At 34.9% G+C, this 23,448-nt stretch overlaps 1 protein-coding gene across 5 annotated transcripts in view; it reads left to right on the top strand.

Annotated features, from left to right (window-relative positions):
- Nucleotides 1–23,448, top strand: part of ATG5 (autophagy related 5) — a 117,961-nt gene that overhangs the window by 78,651 nt on the left and 15,862 nt on the right. For all 5 annotated transcript variants that reach the window (XM_059083850.2, XM_059083851.2, XM_067011542.1 and 2 more), the window contains exon 7: nt 20,846–20,963. In XM_059083850.2, the coding sequence (XP_058939833.1) occupies nt 20,846–20,963 (118 nt within the window). The remainder of the gene's footprint in view (nt 1–20,845; nt 20,964–23,448) is intronic.

The raw sequence follows: 23,448 nt of genomic DNA, 5'->3' as shown, positions 1-23,448 counted from the left end.
GAAGCCATCTGGTTCTGGATGTTTCTTTGTGGGAAGTTTTAAAAATTAATAATTCAGTCTCTCAAAGTTTTTGCCAGTGTTCTCATTGCTTTTATGGAAGATAGGATATTTGAAGTCCTTACTCCACCATTACTGATGACATCACCACTTATAATAATTCTTAACCTCCAAATTTAGATAGGTGGATTTTGTAGAAATTTGGGGAAGAGAATAAAGACTGAGGAGTTTTCTAAGGTTGTTTTTTTAAAATCTGTTCTTTCTAATTACTTCTAAATACAAAAATTTTAACTTAGCATATTGCTTAAGAATATGAATATTGCTATAAATGATAGATGATTATTACTTTTTCTAAAAGTTGTGTATCCTTGATTATTTTGGAATTTTTTTCTACATAGGTTCTCCAGTAAAGAACTTTGAAAAATTTGTAGGAATTGGATCTGTAACTTTCATTAATATACCAAGTGGTTAAGATGGAGAAGTTTCATTTAGGCAGTTATATCCCAATTAGCTGTGATTTGGGGCATTCACTTCACATCTCTGGACCTCAATTTTATCATTCATAGAATAGGGATAATAATACTTCATAGGGTTGTTAATGAAAATTAAATGTAATACTTTTTGATATTATGCCTGGCACATAGGAAACAATTTGCAAATTATTTGCTATAATTATTATTATTAGATTTTAGTGCTGTGAATTATTTTATCAGTGATGATAGGGATCGCCATACCCCCTATGACTACTGTAACATATGTGACAAATAGTTCACTCCATTTATCAATATATTTCTGGTCTTAGTGTAGTCTTCTCTGTGAGGCTTTGTCTGGTCCTCAAAATCTATTACTCATTACTGCCAAGTACTCACATAACCTACTTTTTCTGTTTCAGTTCCCTATTTCTTTACCACTTTCTTTCAATTTTCTAGACAAAATACCTTGGAATCTCTTTTGATTAGTTTCTTAGAATTGTACAGTACCAGAACCATTTGCATTTATCACTTTCTTGCCATTTGCACTAATTTCAGTTACTGTTAATTTGATTTTCATGAAACAAAGCTAGACTCCTACCAAATAACATCATGTATTGTTCCCCAAAACATGCTTGATATTTTTATTTTCTTACTCTGTTCATTCCTGCTAGGAATAGCCCCTATTCCCAGAATGCTTCTTAACTCAGCTCAAATGTCACTTCCCCCAAGAAGTCTTTCTTGATTTCTCTGTATGTGCCCCAACTCATCATACCATGTAGAAATTATTTCTTCTTTCTCTGAATTTTGTTTTAAAACATTCCCTTCTGCCTCTTATTATGGCAAATGTAATTATACATTAGGAGGAAACCTTAGGAATCATCTAATTCAGCCCCCTAATTTTAGAAAGCTTGCACAAAGCTCTTGCCCAGATGTTCAACTGGATACTTAATGGCAGAGACAAGAAGAGTAGAACTTGAGTCTTGGATTTCCAGCCTTGTTCTTTTTCTACATGTAACATTGTAATATAGACATTTCTTAAGCTATTTTGCAGTATTTCACCATGGATCTGTTGAAGTCTATGTGATTTCTCTGTAAGATGTAACCTGTAAATTACTGGAGGTCAAGGAATTATTTCATTTCTCTCTGCATCTTTATAGAGGTTTCTCGGAGACTATTTCCTTTTAGAATGAATGAATGAATAATACTTTGCTTTAGAATTAATTAATATTCTTAATGTAAGATTCTAATGATATTCCCTTACACACCTTTTAAAAGAAATTGGTAAATTGAGGCCTGTAGGGGGCAGCCCAACACAGCAGATTTTGATTGCCCTTGCTAAATAAGCTAGCTTCTACTCTCTGGGATTGTTTTAGTCTTAAATTGTTTCCTATGTGGATTTTTGAAAAAATGAAAGCAACTATTAATTATAAGCTTATTTGGTGGGTATATCTTTTAAAAATTGTCTTGTATAAGAATAGGAACTTTTTGATGCAGATGATTTGCTGTTTTGTTTTTAAGGCATTGGATATATATTAGAGCTTCTTAAAAATTTGCTTCGTTTATTAATTCCAAAATAACATAGATAATATAATGGCAAATGTCCCTAATTTATTGTTGAAGAAGTTAAAATATGCAAATTAATAGTATTGTCCCAAAATACTAAAGTTATTATTAAATGAAGTCAACATTTTCTTATTACTAATTTGTTACACTAAGCTAGGTCATTGTTTCATTTAATATTTTCAAGAATAAAAAACATTGCTGGTAATTAAAGTAAGCTATAGAGAAACACCAATAATAGCTAACATTTATTGAGTACTTTGTGTGCCAGGTACTATTTGAAATACTACTTTACATGTGTTAGTTCATTTACTTCTCACTAGAGTCCTCTGGGACATATGCTGGTACTGTCCCTATTGTATGGATGAAGTAATTGGTTGGTTATTGAAAATTGCCTAGGGTCACTCAGGAAGTGGAAGAGCTGGGGTTTGAACCCAGGCAGTCTGGCTCCAGAGCTCTCACTCTTAATCACTATTCCTTTGATACATTGTTGAGTTCATTACTTTTATTTTCTTACTCCTTTCTATCACAACTTTCCATTTGAGACTGTTTTCCAGTTTTTACACACATCAGGCTACTTATTACTCCACCCTTTCTGTTGCTTCCTGCCTTCAGTCTTCTTTTTCTTCTTCTTCTTCTTCTAATAGAGAAAATGCATGGACAGAAAGTAAAAACATGACATCCTCCCTTTAGTGTGAAGAGATTGAAACAGATAGCTAAAGTTGTGCGGTTTTCTTTCTCTTTTATTTACAGAATGTTCTTTTTCCAGTTACCAATTAAGCGATTTTTAGTGATCACATTAAAGCATAAACTCTCAAATTTAGAAATAGAATGAACTTCACTCTCCTGCTTAAGCATGTAGTACTATGGGGTAATTTTAAGAACTGAAAGATTAAATACCTCATTTTAAAAAGACAAATTTTGATAAGATCTTAATTATTTCATTAAAAATTATATTTTAGATCCCTCCATTAAAAAATTCTTAGTTTAATAACATGCTTATATTTTATTATGGTATTCTAATATATGTAACAATTAACATTACTGTCAGTTATTCATGTGTATTTTCTTTCTCATTCTCTCCTTTTGATAATTTCAACTCTCCTTAAACACTCTTTGAGAATATGAGTAGATAAGGTAAAAATAAGTTGAACTCCAGTCAGTTTGAAATTTGAAAAAAGCTTGGGTTAACTGTGAGCTGACATAAAAAATTATAATTTGGCTAAAATGAAAATAGAGTTGTTTCATACCTAAGTATTTATATCACAAAATAAGATCTTGTTGTATAACTCTTTTAAGAAAATATTTTCAATTCAAGTTTACTCCTTGGTTTATTATTATTATTTATTTATTAAGGCACGTCATATTACAGTTAATGTTTGAGTTTCTTGGAGGAATTGTCAACCGTATGCCATGGATAACCTACACCTTAGAATGGTCAGCTGCTGCTTTTATGGGTTGATTTACAACCTTCCCATCTTTTTCTAACTGACATGGGTTTTAGTTTCCTGATTTACTGCTGGCCTAATGAGGTCTTGGCAGATGTTAAGCTCAGTCCCTGTCTAAAGAATGTTTTTTTCCTTCAGAAAGTTTTTTACTACCCATATCATCTGTGTGTGTCATTATCACATTTTTCTTTCAGTCCCTTTCCATCTCAGAGAATACCAACATCCAGAAATGATGCCCTGTAGGGTGATCATTTAATCTATTGACAATTTCATGGTGTAAGAAAATTTGCTTAATCACTTATCTATTCCAATAGTGAAAACTACCTTCTGATTTTTTTTCCTGTTCTTCTCATAAATGATTTTCATATAACAGGCCAGAACACACAACACCTGTCCGTTAAGAACAGAATTACTAGGCTTTGATTCTTAGTAGTGGTTCCTTCTTTTGGGTAAATATGAGAATTGCTTTTGGTCTAATTACTCATACTTTTAAAATAACTACTTACTAATAATTTCAAGTAGGTAATGTATGTGTGATTATTTAGGAATATTAGAAGGAAAAACCAATCTAAAAATACACAGGCTAATATCTTATTCTTTATTTCTGGCCTGAACCTAGAAAATTTTGTTTGGCATTTTATTTCCTGGTATATTACTCTTTGATGAAGTTTGTGTCTTAGTTGTTGGGTCATACCCATTTTTTTAAATTTTGTTTTTAAATTTCAAGGTTTTGCGGGTGTTTATATATTTTTGCTTCATGATCCATGCAGGTTGTTTATAATAATAAGACAAGTACTAAGGAGATCATGTAAATACAGAGATATATGTGTAGATATATTGATGCATGCGTCAATTGTATTGCTATTACATATAGATGCAGATCTTGATATATACATATTTGAAATTTCTAAATTGATGACTAGGCAAGTTGTTCCTTTTACAAATCGATTGTGATATATTAAAATGTTAATTCTCAGTTAAGAAATATAATCTAAACTTTAATAAACAGTTAATTGCATTATCTTTCGATGACTTGGGAGCATTTTATGGAATATATCTTGTCTCAAACAGGATGTGTCTCTCAAAGGTCTGTTTCAAAAAAATCTTATAAATGTAAAGGAATGTCAGTGCAGGTTCAAAGAGCCACTGTTTGAGTGTGTTGCTTAGAGTGGGTAGTGAATAGGGAGGACTCTCTAACAATAGAATGATGAGTCTTGATCACAGTTAAGTTCAACAGGATTGGATCTACATTTGGAAACCATATATGAGTAGACCATATGTCTACCTTGGGTGTGATCTTTTCATGGAAGTCACCTATCTGTTATGTTGTGACACAGTTATATACACGACTTAAATTAATTAAAATCATATGAATTGTAAAATTCATACAACTTTTGAAATTGTATGAATTGTAAAATTCATACAGTTGTGAAATTGTATGAATTAGTAAGCTGAGGATTTCAAATGATTATTGAATTCACTGATGAGTGATTTGTGTATTAGATGTGTGGCTGAGTTAATGTGCACAAAACTTTGAGAAGTCAAACTAATATGTTACTTATTATCGAACTTCATTAACCGTATTTCACACCATATTAAATCTGTCTTCAAAACATTCGTGTAAATAGATATTACATTTCAAATGTAGAAAATTAACATACTAAGAAAACATGTCTTCAAAACTAAAGCCTCAAAATGTTAAGAATACATACTACGTGGGATTTCTGTTTGTCTAGATATTTCAAAGCATAGATAAGAGAAACGTTGGTTATTTCATGTATATGAGAAGAAAGAATTTCTCCTGCTAGTTTAAAATTTGAAAGAAATAATGTATTTCAGTAGGCACTTCTGTCCTTTTTGTCTTTCCTTCCTTTCTTTTCTTTTCTTCCTCCATTTCTCTTTTTCTTCATCTTTCTGTCCCACCTTCTTCTTTTACAGAGCCCCTCCTTTTCTCTGCCTCACTAATCTGAGGAGTTTTTACTATGTAATAAGCATTTCCTATTTTAATTAAAGTTTTGAAGTTTACTTTTAAAAGCAGAGCTTTACTAAAGGAAAAATACCTCTATTAGCTTACATTTAAAATCCTTTTTATCATGATGAGGGTAATTATCTGTTACTTCTAAGAAGTAAGCCACAGCTAATTTCTGATTGCATACATGTTTAAAGTAACTTAGAATCAGCTTGGGACGGTTCTGACATCTGCTTGTGTAATGCAGCATTTGTACTCTTCACTAGGTGTTCATTTTAGCTACAGATGCTTCATATAAAACAGGGTAGAGTAGCTTTCAAAAGGATCTACACATCAAAGTATAACTAGAACTCTGGTTTTTACGTTGCTTAAGGAATCCTTAATGGAGTAGAACTAACAAATTTGCTCTTCCCTCTAACACATTATCATTTTAAAAACTTTTTTACTTCCATGCCTTCCTGAGTCATATCACATATAATTGAATAGATTTATTAGTTTGGAATGTTTTAACAATGTCCACATTAAATAATATAGTAATTTATGTTCTGTGTAAAGAAGGCTTCCTTTAATTGTAATTAATTCTGGGGAATAATGATCTGCTTTTGGAACAATAAATAAAATTCCTTAAATAAAGAACTATATTTTAAGTTGAAATACACACTTTTTCACCCATTTTGTAGTTCAGCTGATAACTCTTCGTAAGTGTCGTGATAATAGCTTTTAGCCACAGTTTATTCTCTTCTGCCTCACCACAGTCTTCCATTTCTCAGCTGGATAAACTGTCACTTAAGTTACACAAGAGTTAATCTTAGGTGTCTATGGTCCTCTTAGACCCTTATTTTAAAAAATCACCACTTCAGTGTACTAAATAGCAAAATGTTTATGCTATTTTAAAACTCCCGTTGTGGAAAGGAACCTGCAATTCTGACTTGCTGAATTGGTGGTATTGGAAAATTATCTTGAACTAAAATTCTGATGGGATATATTAGCCTACTTTGGATTCTATAGACAGTCCTTTCTTCATATATTGTGTTCCAAAAATTTGAATCTTGTAAAGGAGATAGGACTTGTATTATAAGTTAAAAAAATTCCTAGGATAGGCTACATAGTTAGTAATGAAATTGAACTATGATATTGGTACTGTAAAGCCTAACCTGCACTTAGAATATCATTCCTTTACCATTCTAGGTTCTAAGTCAAGAACCTGTGAGAGGAAGAGCCCCTCTTATTGCAGAGTCTCTCCTCTCCATTCGGGTCTCAGCAGTGTGGGTTGGAATCAGAGGTTCCAAGCTAGCAGGGAGGAAGTAGGTAGATGAGGAGTTACTCTCCTACCCTGACTGGTGGAGTGGGTTCTGGGAAAGCTCAGAAATAATAGACGTAATGAGTCTACAAGCTGGGCAACAGTTGATCAATAAGGACATTTTTTATGATCCAGACACCCTATTTGGTAAGATAGATTAATTCTGTTTTATATAACCCTTTATTATTAAATTCTGTATTTATTTTAGTAAGCCCCCCCCCCCCCCCGCCACGCGTGCACTCTTTAAACGAGGTTTTATAAATTCAAAACTTTCGGGCTTCATCTTAAGCATCAGAACATGATTTTTTTTTTTTTTTTTTTTTTTTTTTTGTGGTACTCGGGCCTCTCACTGTTGTGGCCTCTCCTGTTGCAGAGCACAGGCTCCAGACGCACAGGCTCAGCGGCCATGGCTCACGGGCCCAGCCGCTCTGCGGCATGTGGGATCTTCCCGGACCGGGGCACGAACCCGTGTCCCCTGCATCGGCAGGCGGATTCTCAACCACTGCGCCACGAGGGAAGCCCTCAGAACATGATTTTAAATGAGTTAAACAAATTAAGGCAGAATTATTTAAATTCCCGCAGGCAACTTTAAAATTGGTGTGATGCTATACAACGTTTTAAAGAAAAATTTATTATTTTCCTGAATTGATGAGGACAGGGATATTTCTCTGATCCTTATTGTTTGGAAACTCTTGACTTTAAAATTTTAAAATTTGTGGAGGTAGTATAATTATTGTTTTGTAAGAACTCATGAAACAACCATGGTTTGATGAATAGTTGTAAATCAAACTATGATGAATCTGAATTATCACCCCAGGACTCCCCCCACTGCCCACCCATTTGAGGACTTTTTACATTATGTTTTCTTTTTAATAATAGATTTATTAAAGTATAACTTTGATATCATAAAGTTCACCCTTTTTTTTTTTTCTTTTGGCTGTGCTGCATGGCATGGCATGCAGAATCTTAGCTCCCCAACCAGTTATTGAACCCAGGCCCCCTGCAGCGGAAGTACAGTCTTAACCACTGGGCTGCCAGGGAAGTCCTAAAGTTCACCCTTCTAAATTTATTTATTTTATTTATTTATTTTTGGCTGTGTTGGGTCTTTGTTTCTGTGCGAGGGCTTTCTCCAGTTGCAGCGAGCGGGGGCCACTCTTCATTGCGGTACGCGGGCCTCTCACTGCTGTGGCCTCTCCCGTTGCGGAGCACAGGCTCCGGACGCGCAGGCTCAGTAGTTGTGGCTTACGGGCTTAATTGTTCCACAGCATGTGGGATCTTCCCAGACCAGGGCTCGAACCTGTGTCCCCTGCATTGGCAGGCAGATTCTTAACCACTGCGCCACCAGGGAAGCCCAGTTCACCCTTTTAAAGTGTACTATTCATTGATTTTTAAAGAATATTCACAAAATTGGTGCAACCATCACTGTTAGGTAATTTCAGAACACTTTTATCATCCCCCAAAGAACCCATACTGATTAGCAGTCACTCATTCTTCTTTCCTTCCTTCCTTCCAGCCCATGACAAATTCCCCCTCACCTCCAGTTTATGGCAACCACTAATCTACTTTCTCTCTCTGTCTCTCTATGGATTTGCCTATTCTGAATATTTTGTGTAAATGGAATCTTAAAGTATATGGCCTTTTGTGTCTGGCTTCTTTCACTTTCATTATATTTCCATGGTTCATCAATGTTGTAGCATGTTTCAGTACATTCCTTTTTATGAGCAAGTTATATTCCACTGTTTGGAGATATCACATCTTGTTTATCTATTCACCAATTGATGGTTATTTGGATTGTTTCTACATTTTGGCTATTATGGATAAACATTGCTGAAGACGATAATGTACTGTTTTTTGTGTGGATATATACTTTCAGTTCTCTTGGGTAGATACTTAAGAGTAGAATTGCTGGGTTATGTGATAATTCTATGTTTAATCTTTTGAGGAACTGCCAGACTGTTTTCCAAAGCATGTGCACCATTTTACATTTCAATAGCCAAGTACAAGGGTTCCAATTTGTCTACATCCTTGCCACCACTTGTTATTTTCTATCATTTTAATTATAGCCATCTTAGTGGGTATGAAGGGGTATATCGTTTTAGTCTCAGTTTTCACTTCCCTAATTACTAATGATGGTAAACATCTTTTCATATGTTTAGTGGTCATTTGTATGTTAACTTAGGAGAAATATCTTGAAAACCTTTCTTCTTTTTTAGTTGGGTTGTCTTTTTATTACTGAATTATTAGAGCTCTTTTTATCTTCTAGACACTAATTCCTTATCAGATATATGATTTGCATATATTTTCTCTCATACCATAGATTTTGTTTTCATTTTCTTAATAGTGTCCTTTGAAATACAGAGATTTTAAATTTTGATTAAATTCAGCTTATTTTTTCTTTGGTTGCTTGTGCTTTCAGGTTGTCTTGCCAAATCCGAGGCCATAAAGATTTCTTCTATGTTTTCTTTCAAGAGTTTTATAGTTTTACTACATTGTTTTTCTTCAAATGTTTTTTAGAGTAGTCAAGGGCTATGTTTTTTGAATTTCTTAATCAGCAGATTACTTTCAACAGTGAGATCTGTAAAATATTTATTACTAGTTTTTATTTGCTACTTGTAAAAAATTCACAAGAATTTATGAAATCTGCTTTTGATGCTACTTCAGTAGGATAATTTTAAAAAATTATTTGTATCAGAAACCAAAATATCAACATTCCCATATTATAAACTTTATTTAACATTCACTGTAAAACCTACAGACCTTGCTCAGAGGACTGAGGATCTTGTAGAGCTTCACTAGCTCCTGGCCCAAGTTTAGAAACACTTTTCTAGTGGATAAGACACTTGACTGGACATCAAGAGAACAGAATTTTAATTCTGAGGTCAACACAACCTCTTTTACCCAGATTTCTTCTTGCTACTTGGATTTCTATATTTGTGCAAATTAAAACTGCTGCATAGTTATTTTATTTAATTATACCGTAAAGATAGAAATAATCTGTATATAAACGTATCCTTTGATTCTTCAGTCAAAAACAGTTTATTAATTACATTACTCTTGTAGTAGCCTACCTTTTAGTATGGCTTTTAGGTAAAATTAGAAAAGATATTTTAAAGCTCTTATAGATAATGAAATTTAAGCTATGATTCCCCAGGTATGGTTTTGAAATCTTTCCAGAGAAACCTCAGAAGAATTAAGATAATTATTACTAAACACATCAATCCTAGCATTTTTATAGGAAGCTTCTCAGTTGGCCACTCTACTAATAATTTCAAATAAAACATTTTAAAGCCATATAACTTGTTTTATAAATTAGCTCATAAACAGCATCAAATTGATCTCAATCTTGAGTAAGAGGGATATGGTACTTCTCTGTAACACATTTTATTCAGTGAAAGGATATGAGGAAGACACAAACTGTTGCCTGTATTTGAAGAAAATTTGCCTTAATTATTTATGGGGCAAAATATATTTGGTATTGTCTAGGCAGAAATATAATAAATATAACAGTTTAAATAAGACAAAACATAAACTTCAAACCAGATGTGTGGATATAATTCTGATGGGTGCTTTCATTTAATCATAGTCTCAATTAAGACACTGCCGCTTTGAGGATTAAGTGTTCTGACTATAATAATGACAGTTTTTCAAATGTTAATTATTATTTTTCAGGGTTGTCGGGAATATTAAAAGTGGACTTCAGACTCTGGTAGCAGAAAGTGCTTATTTTCAAGTCTCCTGTTTCCCTACATAAAGGATAAAAGTAGTCTGATTAAGTGGCACAGAACCCCCCCACCCCCCCACCGCCGCTGTCCTCCCTGTCCCCCTACTTCCCACCACCAAAAGGACTGTTTACTGTAAAGGTCTAAAAGCATTCATTTGAAAATGGCCTGTTCTTTTTACTTAATGAGGTATTGTATTGTGTATATTCTTAAACTAATTTTAACATGAGGCTTCTTTTGAAAAGCATGTGATGCAAAATTTGACATGCATGAATATATCTAAGGCCAGATATGCATGTGACAGTTTGAAGCACATATCATGTGTCATTGTTGGTAAAGTCTGTCAGCATATCCTCTGTAAACCCCTATTTTCTTTGTGCCACATATTTATTCTAATGAACAAGACTTCAAAGGAAACAACTCATGGTTGAATATGAATTATTTTTTATTCTCTCTGTTTTTGGTTCTGTAAAGACTAGATAGTGTTACCTTTCTTTGGTCCACATTTAACGGTGGTTTTAAAGGGAGAAATGAAAGGAATTAATCTTTGTTAAAACACCTGTTGCACTAGGTGTTTTGTGTATCTCATCTTATTTAATCGTTGCAACAGTCGTTCAAAAATATATATTATTGCCATTTTTCAAATTCAGAAACAGACTCCCAAAGATCAATGTAATTTGCCGTAGGTACCCAGTCAGTTGTGTTGTGAGTTGGGATTCCAACCAAGCCCTTGCTAATTCAATGCATTTGACATTCCACGCTGTATGTGCTAAATTTGTAGGCCACTTTGCTCCCCTTATCCACTAATTTCTCACAGGTACTGTTATATTCCATCTGCCTCTGAATATTTTAGTGGGGAGGGGCATATGAAAGAGAAGGATTGGTGCTGTACTCTGCCTGAAATAGCCTTGTCTCTTTCTCTGTTTTAAAAAAAAAAATTCTCCATTTCAAGTTGGAAATTGGAAGACCTATATTCTCTCCTTTGTTTTCATCTTCTTTGGAAACTCCCTACAATTTTATTTAATACATGACATTCTACCACACTTAGCATATTTTACTTTGAACCTACTGGTATATCTTGCACACTTATAAAATGAAATTATGTAACCAGTTTTTTGTTTGATGTTTGTTTTTTACTTTTGTTTTTGCTCTAGCTGCCAAAAAGTCCAGAGTTAAAAAGTTTATGCTTGGGCTTTTAAATTTTCTCATAGCACTTTGTACATATTTCTGTTATCACTTAACACTGTTACAATTATTTGTTTATGTATGCATTGTTCATCTTTGTATCTACTAGCACAAGTGATACCTTCATAAGTGCTCAACAAATGTTTAATGAATGAAGATTTCTGATATATTTACCCCTGCCCTCTGGTTGTTAGAGATCCTGGACGTGGGTACTACTACTGGGATAATTCTTTTTGTTTGTTTGTTTTGTTGTGTTGTGTTGTGGCTGGACTCTTGACTTTCTGGGTCTGGGCTCTTTGGAGCAGGTGGGGAGACAGCCATGAGGACTGTGCCTGGTTGCCAAGACCACAGGGCTTCACTAGACTAGGCAAGAATTTACCCAAAGCACATAAAGTCAGCCTAACTCTCTAAAAATAGGAAGTAGGAAGTGCATCTAAGAAGCCAGAGATGAGAGCTGCCAATGGGGTGAAGTGGAATCATAGGAAAAGAAGATGTGATCAGAAACTGGGAGATTTGGGAACAGGCTAGGAAGCAGAATTTGAAAGGATGTGGAGGGAATGTTTCTGATTGGAGGCTGTGAGCACTCTTAGTGGGTAGGACTAATTTTTGAGTTACTGGATTAAAGGAGAGCTACTCAGGGCTAGTCACAGAGCTTTGTGAGGGGAGTAACCCTGCTCATTTTCTGCTGACTACCTTTAACAACTGCCTGATACAGTAAAAGAGGTGAATTAAAGTAAGAATAAACAAATGAATTAAGGAAACAAATCTATTTTCAGATCACACAGTCTATCCACATCCCTTATATCCACTCTCTCCATTTTCTTTGCCACCACACAAGTTCTTATCCTCATTATTTCTCAAGCAGACCAAAGAGACTCCCCAATTCTCCAATCTCTTCCAATTTTAGTTTATGTTATAGACTGTAGCAGGATTAGTCCCTTTTCTCCCTCACTCAATTTCTGTAAACTAAAAACAAAAACAGTTCATCCAATTCTCCCACCCCCATACTCCCCGCTTCTGGCAACCACTGATCTGTTCTCTGGATCAGTGAGCTTGGTTTGTTGGTTTGTTGTTTTTATTTTTTGGATTCTGCATATAAGAGATGGGATCATTCTATCCAAGACAAAGATGTGTTAAAAGTTTTTGTTGTTATTATATGCATGCTTTTGCTATAAGCAATTTCAAATCCTTTTTTAAAAAAAACATTGATGGGAAATAAATGTAATATTCTTTGTTGCAGTGTATTTATCTTTATATCCTTGTAATGCCTGTCACATTACAAAGATTAATGGAATATCGGTGGCCACATGATTCTCAAAAGTAAAGTATTATATTGTGGTTTTTTTCTATGGATATTAGGAAAGTTTTATTGGTGTTCATCATGTCACCATTTTGGCAATAATGAAGGCTTCACTACTTATTATGTAAAGCTTTTAAAATATAGTAAATTTAGTTATTTTAAAATTGTGTCAAATGAAAATGCACTGATTTTTGATGGCCCTAGTTGATGGAGTTTTTAATATTGGAAGTAACTTTACAGTTATATGTGTTTTATTGGACTTATAAAATCCAGTGTTTCCAATACCTTTCAGTTCAATTTATGCTAGTTATAAATATAGTAGGTTTACATAAAAATCAGAGCAATTTTTTTCACTTCTTGATATTTTAATAATTTATTCCTTTTCCATATTTAATTCTTCTAAAACACATAGTACTATCTATATAGTTAATGAAATAAATCTAATTACGTTCTCTATTAATAAGTAGGCATTGCTAATTCCAGTTATAGTTCAGTATAGCTGATTTTTTAAAAAAAATCTAAAAACCTAACAAGTGAACTCCTTTGATATACTTAAGCAAGTCTTGTAAATCAAATTTTATTTACAAATATAGTAAACCAATTATCCTGACTCATAGGACTTAAAAGCAAAACATACAAAGTAGCTGATGATATCAAAACTTGTTGCTGTACCTGGAGAAATACAACATATATAAAGTGTCAATATAATATTTATTTCTTCAGCCCAACCAAGGGCTTAGAATACCAGTCTAAGGCTCACTGGACCAAATATGGATTCAGTTTACAGCGAGTCAGATCAGAGATCCTGAACCTGAGTACTACTACAGGGATGATTCTATCCAAGCAGTTCTAACAAACAGGGACCCTTGTCATCATGAGGTACTACCTGATGTATCATAGGAGGACCCCCCCCCCAGCCTTTTCATTAAGGGCATTTATAAGTTTCACAAACAAGTGAATCATCATGCATCTACTGAGCATCTTTTAGGTTGTATCCTTTCTGAATTTTTATGTTTTTCTCTTTCATAACTTTTAATCTCTTTGTTTCAGTGAATAGAATCTCCTTTTCCTATTGGATATGATTCTTTCCTCTTTAAGGTCACTAACTCCGTGGTCCGTGAACCAAATGTGTCCAGCTGTAATTTGTCATTTTCAACAAACTAACATTTCTAACTCAGTATATTGATACAATATATATTACCAAAATAACAAAATCAGCCCTAATGCTATGTAGTAACAGTGTGAGATTAGTATATCTTCTTATCATCCATATTTTATATTACAACTCAATATAAAATAGTGTTTAATAAATTTCTTTTGGCTGTCAAGTCATGCTTAATAAGAACAATAACAGCACTTATTGAGCAATTACTGTTCACTAGGCATTCTTCTAAATGCTTTTCATAAATTAACATGTATAATCTTCACATGGAGTTGTAACAAATGATACAGAAACATCTCTATACATACTCTTCACCCAGTTCCCCCCATTGGTGACATCTTCTATAACTATAGTAAAATATCATAGCCAGGAAAAGTGACATTGATACAATCCACAAACTTTATTCATATTTCATTCGTTTTGTTCCAACACAAAGGCTACCGTTTTATAGCTCGGCCTCCAACCTCACTTACTCACCTCTGACAACTACTAATTTGTTCCCCATTTCTAAAATTTTATCATTTTACTAATGTTATGTAAGTATAATCATACAGTACATAAGCTTTTGAGATTGGATTTTTTTCACGTAGTGTAATTCCCTTGCACTCCATACAATTTGTTGCATGTATTAATAGGTTTTTACATTATTACTGAGTAGTATTCTGTGGTATAGATATACCACAGTTTAACCGTTCACCTGTTGAAAGACATTAGGATTGTTTTTACTATGAACATTTGTGTACAATTTTTTTGAGAACATAAGTTTGCGCTTCTCTGGGAGTGCTCAAGAGTACAATTGCTGGGTCATATGGTAAATGTATGTTTAATTTTGTAAGAAACTACCTTACCGTTTTCCATAAGAGCTGAACCATTTTACATTTGTACTAGCAATGGTACGAGAGATCTCGTTTCTCCATGTGGAGAAACCAGCATTTGGTATTATTACCATTTTTTATTTTAGACATGCTGGTATGTGTGTAGTGATGTTGTATTGTGGTTTTAATTTGCACTTCCTTAGTGGCTAATGACGTGTCAAACATCTTTTTTTAACTTATTAATTAATTAATAAAATTTATTTATTTTTGGCTGAGCTGGGTCTTCATTGCTGCACATGGGCTTTCTCTAGTTTCTTTCTCTAGCCCCTGCGGCGAGCCGGGACTACTCTTCATTGTGGTGCGCAGGCTTCTCATTGCGGTGGCCTCTCTTGTGGCGGAGCACGGGTTCTAGGCATGCCGGCTTCAGTAGTTGTGGCATGCGGGCTCAGTAGTTGTGGCTCACAGGCTCTAGAGCACAGGCTCAGTAGTTGTGGCGCATGGGCTTAGTTGCTCCACGGCATGTGGGATCTTCCCGGACCAGGGCTCAAACCCACGTCCCCTGCATTGGCAGGCGGATTCTTAACCACTGCGCCACCAGGGAAGCCCTCAAACATCTTTTCATGTGCTTATTTGCCATATGTATATCCTCTTTGGTGAATTGTCTGTTGGTGTCTTTTGCTTATTTTCTAATTGAATTCTTTGTGTTTTTTACTGTTGAATTTTTAGAGTTCTTTATATATTCTGGATACAAGACCTTTGTTGGATATGTAGTCTTCCAGATATTTTCTTTCAGTCTTGTCTTTTCATCTTCTTCACAGAATCTTTTCTAGAGCAAAAGTTTTTTTTTATTTTGATAAGGGTCCAGTTTATCAATATTTCCTTTTATTGATCTTGCTTTTTGGTGTTAAGTTCTAGACTAGTTTTGAATCTAGTCCTAAAGTGACTTTGCTTTTTTTACCTTGCCATATAAAAACATTACAACATAAGCTGAATCTCATGATTCTGGACCTTTTAGCATCTAGACAAGTGAACTTAGAGAAAGTAAGTTAAAATATTCATTACAGTGTTCTAAAACTGTTGATCGTGGTGGTGGTGGTGTTGCGGTGGTAGTGTGTGTTTGAGTGTATATTTAGGTGGTTGTGTGTACCATGATTGTACTGTGTATATACTTTATCTCAGAAACTCTGCAGTGTAGATATTACCTCCATTTATTCATGCATATGTGTGCAAACTTGATTCAGTAAAATCTTACAAATTTAACTTAAAATTTTTACAAATTTAGTTTCTCTGCTTCTGTTCAGTATATCTCCAAGGTAAATCAACAGCATAACTTTTTCATATAGGAAAAAGTTATTGTTACAGTGATGAGGGTGCCTGAGTAAAGAAGGGATGGGGCACAGCCAGCCAGTAGCATCCCAATTTTATATACATTTGATGTGTTTAAGAAATGACTAACATATTTAGTTTAAAAACTAGTAAGGGCAGTTTCAAATATGACTTTACCAAGTCATATTATTTCTCATGAGAAAGTAATTCTGTTTCTTGAAAATCCCTGAAATAGTTTGCATATTTACAAATATATGGCTAGATTAAGTGTTGTGGTGTAGTTCTGTTACAGTGGCTTTCTTATCTATCAGGCTAAGGTTCGGATTACCATGGATATTGTTAGCATTATCTGGTTTTATGTATATTAAATCAAAGTTTAAAGAATTCATGTTCGTGGAGTTTTTGTATTTTTAAAATTCTTGCTGGGCTTCCCTGGTGGCGCAGTGGTTGAGAATCCGCCTGCCGATACAGGGAACATGGGTTCGTGCCCTGGTCCGGGAAGATCCCATTTGCCGCGGAGCGGCTGGGCCCGTGAGCCATGACCGCTGAGCCTGCGCGTCCGGAGCCTGTGCTCCGCAACAGGAGAGGCCACAACGGAGAGAAGCCCGCGTACCACAAAAAAAAAAAAAAAAAAAAAAAAAAAATTCTTGCTATATTCAAAAGGAAAATAGCTTTAAAATACTTCCTAGCATAATTTAGTCTTCTCTGCTTAACTCCAACTTAGGTTTAATGAGATCTGTTAAGAAATTTACATGAATTTACCCTTCATTCCCATTGCCCTTCAGAACCTCTGGACAGTAGTTGAATTCCTGATCTGTCTGTGGAGGGCTTTTGTTTTAAGGATAAGTAACTCTCAAAATTGAGTACTTTTCATAGTCTTTGGGGCAACTTACTCAGACACTTAATGGCTCTTTTCTAACATACTAAAATTTTTTTTTTTTTTTTTTTTTTTTTTTTTTGCGGTATGTGGCCCTCTCACTGTTGTGGCTTCTCCCGTTGCGGAGCACAGGCTCCGGACGCGCAGGCTCAGTGGCCATGGCTCACGGGCCCAGCCGCTCCGCGGCATGTGGGATCTTCCCAGACCGGGGCATGAACCCGTGTCCCCTGCATCGGCAGGCGGACTCTCAATCACTGCGCCACCAGGGAAGCCCCTCTAACATACTGAATTTTTAAGAATGAGAATATAAGGCTTTTTTAATATGATTTTTTAAAATTAATTAATTTATTTATTATTTACTTTTGGCTGTGTTGTGTCTTCGCTGCTACACGCAGGCTTTCTCTCGTTGTGGCGAGCGGGGGCTGGCTACTCTTCGTTGCGGTGCGGGGGCTTCTCATTGCGGTGGCCTCTTGTTGCGGAGCACAGGCTCTAGGTGCGCGGGCTTAAGTAGTTGTGGCTCACGGGCTTAGTTGCTGCGCAGCATTGGGATCTTCCTGGACCAGGGCTTGAACCCTTGTCTTGTGCATTGTCAGGCGGGTTCTTAACCACTGAGCCACCAGGGCAGCCCAAGAATGTAAGTTTTTAAAGGCACTCAAATAAATGTTAAACAGAAAATGTTTATTAGATTTTTTATTGGGGTATCTTAATAAAGGTTTTTCTTATTTGAAAAACAGTAGTTTGCTTTGATGAGAGTTTTCTTGGTTACCATTCTACAGAATTTACTTAGAATATGTGTTAATAGTACTGAGGCTTTCCCCCTCCCCGCAAGCAAATAGCATTATAAAGGTTGTTGAAGTTATACCTTTATTATAACTGTTCCACTTTGGGAGAGAGTTGTAAAAAGAGAAGTACAGGAAAATTACTGGCCATTTTTTCTAGGAATGGGAATAGGGGAGAATTTCTGGTTTTTAATATGTAGCTAAGACCACTCGGCCTTTCCTGTTTAGCATATTTTTTCAAATTATTATAATATATATTATATTATTAGAGCTAAGCCACCTCATAGTTCTGTCACTAAGTAGGGGGCGAATGAATCTTGAAAAGATTTATTTGGCTTTGCTGAAAACCTTAGTATTTTCAGATCAGAGCATGGATAATACATTTTAACTTTTTAAAAATTGGGGGTACAGTCCTGCCCCTCCTTGTCTACTGACCGGGTCCTAGTTGTCATCACATAGGCTTGCATTACTCAGACAGCCTCTCACCGATCATCCTGATGTTACCTCTTCACCAAGTCATTGTACACAGAGCTGCTTTCCATTAGCCTTCAGAAAAAGCCTCTTTCATCACGTCACTTCCTTTGCTAAAAAGTCTTAAAAGCCTCTTCATTGCCTGGAAGATAGAAAGCCTTAAGTGGGTGGTGACTCTTTTAAATTATTACTGCAGTCCCCTATTCATTTCTTTTTTCTCTGAATTTTTCTAACCTTTATTATCTTCACATAGTTAATCCTTGACTGTACATGATATCATTCTCAGTTTCACCTGTGGGAAAAGTATGAGCTTCCTAAATTGAAGGATATCAATCACACTTTTTAAAAAAAATTTTTATTGGTGTATAATTGATTTACAATGTTGTGTTAGTTTCAGGTGTACAGCAAAGTGAATCTGTTACACGAATACATATATCCACTCTTTTTTTAGATTCTTTTCCCATATAGGCCATTACAGAGTATTGAGTAGAGTTCCCTGTTCAGTCATACTTTTAAAAAATGAAGAGTTCAATTAGTGAAGTGAATTGCATTATATTCAGTGCATATTTATTAAAATTTTAGTTTTTTTCATACTTTCCATATATGCTCAACTGTATTATTGTAATACCATTTTTAACATTTATTATGTATTCACTGAACACACAGTGTAAAGCCAGGAGAGGTACTCACATGCTTGTACCACATCTAGCTTTTCTTACATCGTAGTTCGTGTCTGCACTTAAAATCAGATGATTTTTTACCAAATCTGGTAAAAGTTATCTTGAAGAAGTTGAGATATACCTCTGTGATTTAAAAACAAACAAACAAACAGGGACTTTCCTGGTGGTCCAGGGGGTAAAACTCCACGCTCCCAATGCAGGGGACCCAGGTTCTATGCCTAGTTGGGAAACTAGATCCCACATGCATGCTGCAACTAATGATACTGCATGCTGCAACTAAACATGCAGCAACGAAGATCCCACATGCCGCAACTAAGACCTGGTGCAGCCTAAATTAATTAATTAAAAAACAAACAAACTGAAAACTTGTCTTTAATGGCTAGGTATTTAAAATCATTTTCTTGTAAAATATAAGATGTTAACTCTGTTCCTGTAGGTTTTTATGATTTTTCATTCCAGGAAGCTTAAAACAAAAACTTAGCATCTGGGCTTCCCTGGTGGTGCAGTGGTTGAGAGTCCGCCTGCCGATGCAGGGGACATGGGTTCGTGCCCCGCTCTGGGTAGATCCCATATGCCGCAGAGCAGCTAGGCCCGTGAGCCATGGCAGTTGAGCCTGCGCATCTGGAGCTTGTGCTCTGCAGGGGGAGAGGCCACAACAGTGAGAGGCCCGCATACCACAAGAAAACAAAACAAAACAAAACAAACTTAGCATCTTAAAATGAAATAGCAGTTAAGAGTTGTGGTGGGTATTATTCTCCTTATCATTTACTTATTCTGTTCTTGGCAGTTCTCCTATTCCCAGAACAAACTTAAGAGTTATGGAATGTCCCAAATTTCCAAAGAAACTGGGTACAAGATCATAGAACTCATAAACAACAGTGCTATTTATTCATAGATTGGCTGATTCCACAGCCTCTGCTGTCTGTCATGGGGGGGCTTCATCATTTTTGTCGTGCTTCTAGAGAGGGAATTTGAGAAAATTAAACCTAATTTTTTGAATGGGTAAGACGTTGAAATTATTAGCAATAAATTATGACATAGTGCTAATAACAATTGTCAGAGGAAATACATCTACTATTTTGAAATTTGTTGAACCTATAGAAAAGATAAAATAATAAAACAACTAAGACCATATAATACCCTTCACCTGGATTCACCAGTAATTAACACTTTTTCACATTCGCTGTCTCTTTCTACACACATACTCTTTCTCGCTCCCCTCCCCCAACCATTGGACTATAAGTTTCAGACATCACGGTACCTTACTCCTAAATACTGGATCATGAATTTCTTAACAATAAGGATATTGTCCTTATAAACATTATCACACCTAAGAAATTTGACACTTAATAATATTATCTAACGTTCATTTTGTATTTCCCCATTTATTCCAAAAATGTCTTTTATAGCTGATCTTTCTAAATTTCTTTCTCCAATCCAGTATTCAGTCAGACTTTGTATTTAGTTGTTATATCTTGTCAGTCTCTCTTAATCTTTTTGTATTGTTTTTATTTTTTTAATGCCTTTGACTTTTTTGAAGTGTTCAGGCCAGCTGTGTTTAGAATGCTGCACGTTCTGAATTTGTTTTATTGCTTCCTGTGATTAGATTTACTTGAGTTTGTGTTATGCATTTTGGGCCATAATACCACATTTGTGATGTTATATGCTTCTGATTACACTATATCAGAAGACAGCTAATGCCAGCTTTAAATTTCTGATCTATTAGTTCATAATTCACAGCAACAGACTTAATTGTTTGAAATCTTTTTTCATTTTTCAAATAGACAACAACTGAACGGCCTTTCATTCAGAAGCTTTTTCGTCCTGTGGCTACAGATGGACAATTGCATACACTAGGAGATCTCCTCAAAGAAGTCTGTCCTTCTGTGGTTGCTCCTGAAGGTAATATAATCAGCAACATTAAAACATTTCTTTCATTTCTCTTTGTTACTGAAGTAACATAAGCATTCTATATTTATAAATAACATTTATTAGTTACTTCAGGAAGATATTTTCATTATCTTGTAAGGAAAAATCTTTTGAAATAGAAGCACTTAATATTTAACTTATTATTTTATAAATTATTGACACTAAGAGAATAAGAATTTCACTCTCTTTAGCAAACTAAAATATACTTTAAAAATTACTCTCTTATATTTCTGGGGCCTTGCATCTTTCATTTGTGAATTCAGTTCTGGTAAACATTATTTTTAATCTTGCATTGTGTTTCTTCAATCTAAAGGAATAAGAGATAGTAAAAAAAAAAAAAAGAAAGAAAAGGTCTTGCCTTTGGTTGATATTTTAAAATTCAAAATATTAAATAATGGATACGTATTTTATTTGAATTTTTTGCTACTCTTTAATGTTTTACTCAACATTGTTCTCTGAGGCTTTAACATTTCACAAGTCCAGTCAAGAACTTGTCCTGTTTTGTAGTCCTTATTTTGTAGCTTAGGTTAAGATTGGTTTCCTGTAAGCAGAGGAAAAATATAAGAATCACAATTCTCTTTTCTTAATTGCAACATAAGGAACACTAGGAAAATGCAGAAAACTAGTGGGGGAATGCTATAGACCCCTAACTCATAGAGGCCACTATTGACACACATATGCAGATATACACTTGAGTATTTGAGAGGGGGGTGGGGTGGGTGTATAAAATTATATGTCCTGCTGCTTTTTTCACCTAACATAACATGATAGTCATTAAAAATTCTTTAAAGCTATGTGTTTAAATACCAGCACTATGGTCCTTTATATCAATGTACCATAATTTGACCATCACCCTGTTACTGAATGACTTGTCTTATTATTGGTTACACTAAGCTGTAGGGGAAATTTCAGTGGCATATTGCTGTATTTGTTAATATAGTGCCTAGACTTGGATTTATTATATAGAAAAACATTTAAAACTTGCCACTTTAAATCCTTATGGGAAGAGGTAAGGCATTAGTAAATACAAAGGTAATATACTTCAGTAGATAATGCTGTGTTTCTTATTAATATATCCTAAGTTGTGGTGATGACAGTATTATTTACATGACTTATAACTATATCACACAGTTCAAGAATCATATAGTATCTGTGGAAATGGTTTGCCTGTTAAGTAGAATTAGAAATAGTAGGATTGAGAGGAATGTTGATATTCTAGCCTAAAAGACTAAACAAAGAATATGGAACTCAAAATGTGTGCTCTTTGGCCTGTGAATATAACTATTTTTATTAATTAAGTATGCTTGCCTTTCCTGGAATTCCTATGTATATCTAGCACTTTGAAACTACACAAAGGCTCAAAAGGAGGGGAGAAAAGGGGCATCTGAAATACCATCAGAACCAGTTCCAGAAGGGATCGATAAAAAAGTTCATTGACCACTACTCAAAATTATGAAAATTGAGCAAGTTTCATTGGTTGAAGAGGTTACTAAATAACCTCTTAGTTATAATCTCTTATAATAACCTTATAGTTTACTAAATATAGTAAACTATATTTACTGTGTCATTTGTCACTGTACTACACTAGTCAAGGTTTTTGATACTGTCATACACATCCTCATAGCTCTAATAATAGGATAATACTATTTTATAATCTAATCTTTATTGCTACATAGTTTTCATTTTTAGTAAGAGTTTGTGTTAAATAATTTTTTTGCCATTCAGTGATTTTTTTTTTTTTTAAATTTAATTTAATTTTTTTTTGCGGTACACGGGCCTCTCACTGTTGTGGCCTCTCCCGTTGCGGAGCACAGGCTCCGGACGCTCAGGCTCAGCGGCCATGGTTCACGGGCCCAGCCACTCCGCAGCATGTGGGATCCTCCTGGGCCGCACGAACCCATGTCCCCTGCATCGGCAGGAGGACTCTCAACCACTGCGCCACCAGGGAAGCCCAGTGATTTTTATTTTTATTAAATTTATAGAGTTGTGCAGCCATCGCCACAATCTAGTTTTGGAATATTTCCATCACCTCTAAGTTCCCACGTACTTGTTTGTAGCTAATTTCTGCTCTTGCTGCCAATTATAGACAACTACCAGGTCTGCTTTCTGTCTCTGTAATTTACCTCTTTTGGATATTTCACATAAAGGGAATTATACAAAATTGCAGCTGATTGTTTTCACTTAGCATAATGTTTTTGGGTTTCATTCATATTGTAGTATAAATTAGTAGTTTGTTCCTTTTTATTACTGAGTAGTATTCCATTGGGTGTATGTATCACATTTTGTTTATTCACCAATTGATGGGCATTTGGGTTGTTTCCACCTTTTCACCTTTCACATACAGGACATATGTTTTCATTTTTCTTGGGTAGATTCCTAGGAGTAGAATGGCTGGGTTGTATGGTAAGTTTATATTTAATCTTTTAAGAAGCTGCTAAACTTTTCCAAAGTGGCTGCA

The sequence above is a fragment of the Kogia breviceps genome, chromosome 13 (assembly GCF_026419965.1).
Source record: "Kogia breviceps isolate mKogBre1 chromosome 13, mKogBre1 haplotype 1, whole genome shotgun sequence".
NCBI lineage: Eukaryota > Metazoa > Chordata > Mammalia > Artiodactyla > Physeteridae > Kogia > Kogia breviceps.
The sequence above is the reverse complement of the archived record's forward strand: the minus strand, read 5'-3'. Positions and strand labels throughout refer to the sequence as shown.